At 31.3% G+C, this 8265-nt stretch overlaps 1 protein-coding gene across 1 annotated transcript; it reads left to right on the top strand.

Moving 5' to 3' along the window:
- The first annotated feature begins 589 nt into the window (after positions 1 to 589).
- On the top strand, positions 590 to 6020 carry LOC111086899. Its single transcript, XM_022391630.1, has 5 exons — positions 590 to 863; positions 3321 to 3518; positions 4075 to 4228; positions 5044 to 5247; positions 5772 to 6020. The coding sequence occupies exons 1-5, from the start codon at positions 685 to 687 to the stop codon at positions 6018 to 6020; spliced, it is 984 nt and encodes a 327-aa protein (XP_022247338.1). The 5' UTR covers positions 590 to 684.
- Positions 6021 to 8265: the final 2245 nt, after the last annotated feature.

Raw genomic sequence — 8265 nt, 5'->3', positions numbered from 1 at the left:
AAATTATTGTTGTTACGACCATAGTACCTGTTGCCGTAAGACTGGTATGTATTGGTTTACTAGAAATACTTGCAAAATATTGGGGAGGCCGCGTTGTAAAGAAAATTTGCTAGTTGGTGAACTCGCTAAAGCCAGACGTATCCTTACGTACTGATTGTTCAAGCGAGATTTTCATTTTGTTTTATGTGTCAAATCTAGTTCTAGCACCATAATGGGACAACGATTTTCGACCATCATAACCTTATTTTCACAAACTTTTACAGAAATTAAAATTACATTACTGTAATAGTGCACAGGAAAAACAAAGACCAGAATCCTGTCATAGAAAATTTTTTTTTCAAAATACAAAAATATACTGATATACATATTGTTAGACAAAAATTAAAAAGGAGGAAAAGTCACTCCTTATTTAATTGAGAAGAATATAAGTTATATGTGAAAAGCATGAGTAAAAAATCGAAAAAAAATCGGTAGCGGTAAATATATACAGAATTCATTTTTAAAAAATCAATATTTACATAATACTTACAGATGCCTAGAGTACAATTACAATGGATAACTTGTTCACAAATGATGATAACATGCATATTATGCAGCACCATGTACTTTGTTTTTCCAGCTTATTAATCTTTTCTGTATTAAACTTAAAACTGTCTTATTTTATTCCAGAAAATACTGTGAAACATGAACGAAGAAGAAATAAACCATGAGATTCAAGACTCAAATGCGTTAATTTTGAATAAGCACCCAGTTACAGTACATTTGACGAATCAAGAAGATTCCAGTGTTCGAATATTCCCAGCAGTAGAAAATGCAGGAGAGTTAATGAATGGCACAAGTCGATTCTGCAGTGACTGTACGCGGTAAGTTCTGCAAGTAATTAACTGTATTTTTTAATACGTTGTTTGTGTTGTACTTACATTTAAATACGTTAATTCTTCGTTTTAACTTATGTTAATCGTAAGCGTAGAGCACGTGCTGAACATCTTGGCTGTCTACCATAACCAGTGGGGGCATTATTTTAACGGTGTTCTCTCTCGTATTTTGGTGCCTCTCTCTTATTTTGGTGCACTAATATCCTAGAGCCCTAAGTGTTCGCTGTACAGCAAGTTCTGGAAATATATAAAAAATATTTTAAACAAAGACAGAAAAGGAAAACAAATAATACAAACTCTTTATTCATAATGTTGGTTACCAACTATCCAGCTTCTATTTAGCAGAGTGACTTCTTTTGGCTGCTGGGTATATAGATGAGGCTTTCCAAAAACATACACAGAGCCAAGAGAGTTGAGAATCATATTATATTGCACTTTCAAATAAGACCAGGGCCTTAGTGTGGCATCCCACAGTCCTTAGAATACCTACAGTGATGTACAAATTTATAATAAAACCCCACTGCTTCTGTAGTTTTGATTTGTTGTGTATATGAAATACAACATTTGTGATTTAAAATGTTGGAAGAACAGAAAATTAAATAAATTATTGATTCTCTCACCTTATCCACGACAACAAATAGCTGCAAATAATTAAAGTATCCTTGTTTTTTAAAGTTATTCCAGATATTAAAAAATCTAAATACAAAGCAGGTGCAACATTGTCACATATGATTGCCTTTAGTTTTTGTAAAGCCATTGCTGACAAAAAGTTGACATTTTCAAATTTCGAGTTTATCATGAAGGTACATGTATGAATATAAAGGTTTATTTAATTATTTTTAAAAAGATCATCTAGTACATCTAATTTCATGTGATGTTGCCATTAAAATGGCAAAAGGGAGAGAACTAACACCATTCCATAGAGTAAAATCTTTTAAGTCTTGCTGTTTGGAGTTTAAGAAAAATTGCAAGGTACCTCACCAAGCACAGTGTGATTCTTATTTGACAAATACAAGGAAATTCAGTCCTATAACATCAGAAAATTAAGGCAGGGGTTGGGTGAAAGGCTCAATGAAAAATATATATACCTAAAAATAACTTTTTAGAAAAGCTGAAGGAATTCTGCAAAAAACCTCACCGACATTAAAAAGTGATGCATTGATAAAACTTCAAAACATGCATCTTAATTTTTAGAACAGGTGCACAGGGTGCTATGTACTGACGATTATAAATTTAAATTGCTTAGTTCCAGCTGGCAGGTATACATTTGCTGAAGAGGTTGCAGAAGGAAGGGCTTGTACCACCAGTCAAGCATGCAGCAGGCTCTATGATGGTTTGGGGTGCAATATCTGTGAATGGTGTTGATCATCTTCACAAAATTAATGGAATCATGAATGACCATAAATATTCAAAAAATGTTGAGCTTATTTGGCAAAAGAGAAGAAGTGAATGGAATGGCTATCACAAAGTCCAGAGTATAACCTCATAGAATAAATTTAGGATTTGTTGAATTCCGGGCTTAACAAAAGTACCAACTGCACTGAAGAAAGCCTATGGACACAAGTCTGTTTTTTGGTAAGCTCAAAGCTACACACTGAGCTTTATCAAACCCTGAATTTTAGTATCATAAGCCCTCAAGCTTATTGCCGAGCTGCCGGATGGCAGCAAAGACAGTCAAAAGATATTTAGTTTCACTCGTATGTGGTCGTAAGAAAAAGAACTTCTAAAATTTTACATCAGAAAAGTGACAGCAAAAATTTTTATAAATATAAAATTCAGACATTAATATTTTTTTGGTAAAATTTTAGATATATCTTGTTTATAACTTTTTTTTTGTCAAAGAAGTTTTTGACTTTAATATTAAGTGGGTACTCAAGTAGGGAGCTGAGGAATACAAATTGTCAGTTACTTATCTTTAACTGCCTTTGAACTCTGTTTATTTTTGACTTGTTTAGAATTATATTATATACTTGACCCCTGTTTCACTTATACTTGTCGGCTCAAAATGCTTTTAAGTTATCAATAAGGTACTTTCATATAGGGTTTCTAGTTGTTTTACTAGAAGTCACTCAAAATTAAGTACATTTTTATCATAAATACATCTCCCTATATTGGCAGTTATGTTTGAATTATTAGTGTTAATTTATTTTATCACAGATTTAATTATTAATGTCTATTAATTTTCTTTCCATTTGAGTTGACATAGGTATTACATTACAGTTCATATTTTGTTTAACCATCTAAAACTCAATGACATTAATAGTTGAAAGATTCATAAATTAGCAACATATTAGTTTATTTAAGAATGTGATATAATTTGGTGCATTATCATCTTTAAGAAGCATGTTAAATCATAACATTATACCATTTAGAAATCAATCAAAACTAATGTTATTGCCACATAATTTGATATGCCTTTTATTGATTATTGGTATCAATATTTAGAGAAGACAGTCAAGACAACCAGACGCTAAGCAACGGCAAACCTCAATTCTTCATTGAGGTAGATGCCAGTGCAATAGCTTCATTGAGAGCAGGAACACAATATACCCTAATTCCTATTGATATCCCACAAAGCAAAAGTCCATCAAGTAAGCATCTTCTGCATAATTCGTGTGAAACCCAAGAACATTTAAACACTAGGTAAGACATTTACAATCACTTACTCAGATTGTACTGTAATATTACACCTAATTATTGATATCTGTTAACTTTATTAATTAATGACCTTGCTTATATTTGTATACATGCAATGGAAAGAACAAGAATGAGAAAAATAAGTTTTTGCTTATAAATATGAATGGTATATGTTATACATATATAACTGGATACATATTTAAAAAAAGTGTGTAAAATGATTGCAAGAGAAATTTTTCAATATATTTATTTGAATTTGAAGTCTATTCAGTCACATTATTATAAAATATCATATTAGCTTACAGACAACTTTGTACAGACATTGATTAAAAAAATTATTATCTTCCTATAAAGACTAACTCAGGATAAAGTGAACATTATTACAAGTGACAAGTTGTTTTACTTTGTATTATATATATATATACTTTGTATAGGTATTTACTAATAAAACTAAGAAAAAAAACGTTTAGTTCTCATAAATATTAGTATTTTATTTCTCCCTAACTCTGTTTACTTTTATGATGATATTTAAATATGCAATAAATTATTACATTTTTCTTAGCCTTTGGGATTATGACCATTTAAATGAATCAAGAAATCACATTTCCAATCATCTACAGAGAAGTTCAGATGACATAAGCTCTCCCAATGCTTCAAGTCCAGTTCTGAATTTAACAACGATAAATGTCAACAATGAACACCAAAATTCCACAAAGGTTAGTTGAAATATGCCTAAATTGCATTCATGCCATTTGTTATTAAAAATACTTCAGCATTGATTTCTTCAGCAATTTACATAAAGTTTTCCACAACTAGTACATACAACCAAAAAACTTACAATCATATATCCAACAATCCTACTGTTTATGGAACGTTAAAAGTTTTCATACAAAAGATTATATTTGCTATTTATGAAATTCCAATAAAAAGCTTTTCTATGAAGTGGTGGCACTAAACATCATCAAACTAAAGTATTTTTAAGTACATTTTTATATTTGTTAGTACTATATCAAGTATTTTTTGACATATTTATATAACCATGAATGTATGCAACAAAATTAATAACCTTGTTATAAATAAGTTTCTAGCTTTTAGTTCTGGAATGCTTTTGCTGACATGTATAAGTGATATGTATGTAATACTACATAACATCAAGATTGATAATAACTTAAATCACTTTCTTTACTAGATGAGTTTCCAGTAAAAAGAATGTATGATTCTGTTTCAACTTAGAATTTGTGTTGTAACCCAGTGGGCTCAATTAGTTCTTGTTTTGAGCAAAAAGCCTCATTGGCAGCAGTATACAACACATAATTTATGCGTAATTGAAATGCTATTATATATACTTCTCATGAGAAACATGAAAAGGTCGAGCAGGAAAAAAATTGTATGATTTAATTTATTATAATCAAGCTTCTTGCTGTGCTATAATATTACACACACACACACATACTATTACTGAAAAATATGTAACTTTCCTTGAGAACAGTTGAGATTAAGATTAATATGTACACACATTGTTGTCTTCCAGACATGTCAACAACAAACAGATTCAACTTCCCAGGGAGATACTGACAATTTTATTGCTACAGATAAGGTCTCGCATATGGAATGTGACTCAATTCAGGAACAGACAGTCCAGTTTCATCCACAAGTGCAGGAAAACACAGATAATAAAACTGAGTACTTCACATGTCCAATTGCTCCTTTGGGTCACTCAAAATTTTCAGAAATGGTAAACTATTGGCTTGTCTTAGTAAAATAAAATTTTAATAAACAAAACTGTCAACTTTGATCTTTTTCTTCTGTAAATATGCTTTGATATGTCTATCATTTGATAATGGTAATTCTCTAAACTTTTTTTCACTGTATCCTAACATTTGAATCAAAATGGCACAGTAGAAGAAAATTACTCTAAGTACAATGTTTTAAGTGTCCAAGCTAATTTCTGTGATGAAAATCACAGAGCTCCTAAAACATTTTTGACTTATGCAATAATTGGTTGTAAATTATCATTGAAAGTTTAATACTGCTGGTAGTACTCACATGAAGGTCACAAGAACATGGACTTCTCATGATAAAAAAAAATAATATATATATATATAGAAAAAAGTTTGGTGAAGCAAAAGTTTGAAAGTATATATATGTTGTATAGTAATCTAGTTTATCACAAGTGACTCCATAAATATATATATATTATTTTTTTTTCATACAGTATCTTTTGTTACATGCCTTTTATATTTTAATATTATTTTATAGAGTACAAAACTGCTTAGCCCAACTTCTAAGACACCAAATGCTTCCAGTTGCTTAACGATGATTCCAACTCCTCATGCTATTCATCAAGTTTCTCAACTTTGTGGAAACTCTGTGTCAGACAGTTGTTTCACACAACACAGCCCTGCTCTGTTAAACACACAAAACTTGGTTCATGGTTCTCTTATGGGTCAACATGGTCTGCCAGTCTGGTCTCCTATAAATCAAGTAAATCCTTGCGCCAGTTTCTAATAATCTATCTTTCTCTGACCATCTTTGTGCTTAAAACTAATTTAATAAAATCTATGTCTAAAAATGTTATTTGTAAATCAGGATACATTTCCATATGAAAATACAAACTTTTCTTGCAGGAAAAATTATACAGTCTCATGGTAGTTAAGCCAATCAAAACATGGTTTCTGGAAATGAGAAAAAAAAAACTTCTTAAAATAGAACAAAATGCATATGACTAATTAATGGATGAAGTGTCATAGTGATTGTTGTCTTTGTAAATAGTAAAATTTTGTTCTTTATAAGGCAATACCATTTTCTGTATTTTTACGCAAGTCTCTCATGCAGTGATAATTTTTTGTTGACCTGCGAAAACAGTGCTTTCCAACTTCCAAACATTGAGGGACTAGATTCCAACTTGATAATCAACTCACAGGTTGGATTGATAATTAACAGTCAAGAATCCTAGATTTTAAAAATATTTTAATGCTGGAACATGTAATATCTATCCATTGTACATTTAAAGCTATGTAATAACTAATGCAAGCAATATACAAATAATACTTTGCCTCTATAAAATTTAAAATAAGTGTACTTGTATTTCAAATTTACAAACTTTTAATTCTTAACAATGGAATCCTTCTAATACTTGAGAGTCAGATGAACTCTGGCTGTTGGCCAGATATGGCCCGTGAATCACCAGTTGGACAGCCCTATGTTAAAAATATTAATTTTGAATTATTTGTTGTTGTAATAATTTTCTTTCGCACTTTTTCAAAAATGATTTAATGTTGTCATTGGTGGAAACTTCATGTTAATACCTCCCTATAATTAACTTAATTTGAAATAAAATTATGGAAATAGTAGCCAATTTAGTACTTCCAATTTATTATAGTCTATTTTAAAGCATAGTTATCTGAGAGTAAACTGACATCCAAAATATATGTTATGTAATATGATAATAACTTTTCCTTAACACATTGCAGTTGGGTCCCGAGTTTACTCGTGTTTCATGCAGAGCATCTTTGTGTGTCATTTATTAAAATGTTGTGTTCGAAAGGAGTCAGACGTGTTTAATTTTGTTCTGGACGGCTATTATTTTTCTGATTTTTGCTTACAATACCCATATTTTTATAAATGGCTCTCGCAGAAAATGTAACAGGTTGAGTGAAGATGATATAATTACTGAACTATTTTATGATAATTTGTCAGATCTTCCAAGTGAAGGTGAAGATTCTGATGTGGACGTGTTTGTGGATCATTCTGACAGTGACTCTTGCTACAGTGACGTTGTTAGACCTACAAAGATACATTTGTTGTGCTCTTAACTGATTCTCAATCAGAAAGTGATGATGATTCTATAAGTGTTCCCGTTAGTGATTTTTCCCATTATGATAAGTGGTCAGAAATAGATATTGCTGCTGTGACAAGTATAATGTTTGGTGATGAAATGGTGATGTTTGAAATGTTTTGTCACGAAATGTGTATCTATCACAATCAAACTGCAGAGAAATATAAAATATCATCTAAAGGACTTCAATGGTCTGAAGTTACACCTACAGACATGAGGAAATTCTTAGGCCTTATTCTACTAATGGGACAAACAAGGAAATATAACTGGAAAGATTATTGGTCAACAGATCCTCTTCTGATTAGCCCAATACTTTCGCAGACAATGAGCTGAAACAGATTTGAACAAATTTGGACATTTTGGCATTTCAATGATAATCAGAAAATGGATGAGTCTTCAGGCTGGCTCTTCAAAATTCAACTAGTACTGGATTATTTCCTCAATAAATTCAGGATACTATACAAACCAAAACAACAGTTGTCATTGGATGAAAGCATGATCTCATGGAGAGGACATCTAAGATTCTGATCATACAACTGTGCAAAAACTGTAAAATATGGCCTGCTGGTGAGAATAACACAGGTTATATTTGAAACATGGAGATTTATTCTGGTGAGTGGAGAAAATTGAAGGAGACTATTCTTTCAGTTCTTACTCTCAATCTTGGATTGTGGCACCACATATACCAGAACAATTATTACAACAGTACTTCAATTGCAAACCTGTTCATAGAACATAAAACAATAGTCTGCAGAACAATCACAGTGAATGGAGAGTTGCCACTAAGCCTGAAGTTTCAACAATGAAAAAAGGTACCGTAGGAAAGGTGATGTTCTCGTTTTCATATGGAAAGACAAGAGAGAAGTGAGAATGGTTTCAACCATCCATGACTCATCTGTTTCTACCACAGGAAAG

This window comes from Limulus polyphemus, unplaced genomic scaffold, assembly GCF_000517525.1.
Source record: "Limulus polyphemus unplaced genomic scaffold, Limulus_polyphemus-2.1.2 Scaffold1535, whole genome shotgun sequence".
Lineage (NCBI taxonomy): Eukaryota > Metazoa > Arthropoda > Merostomata > Xiphosura > Limulidae > Limulus > Limulus polyphemus.
Note: the sequence above shows the minus strand (reverse complement) of the source record. Positions and strands in the feature narration are given on the sequence as shown.

What these genes read in the sequence shown, in the direction of transcription:
- LOC111086899 (XM_022391630.1), top strand. Translation starts at nt 685, where the DNA reads ATGAACGAAGAAGAAATAAACCATGAGATTCAAGACTCAAATGCGTTA. An exon ending in TTCTGCAGTGACTGTACGCG is followed by an intron (nt 864 to 3,320) that starts GTAAGTTCTGCA and finishes ATCAATATTTAG; the next exon opens with AGAAGACAGTCAAGACAACC. An exon ending in CAAGAACATTTAAACACTAG is followed by an intron (nt 3,519 to 4,074) that starts GTAAGACATTTA and finishes CATTTTTCTTAG; the next exon opens with CCTTTGGGATTATGACCATT.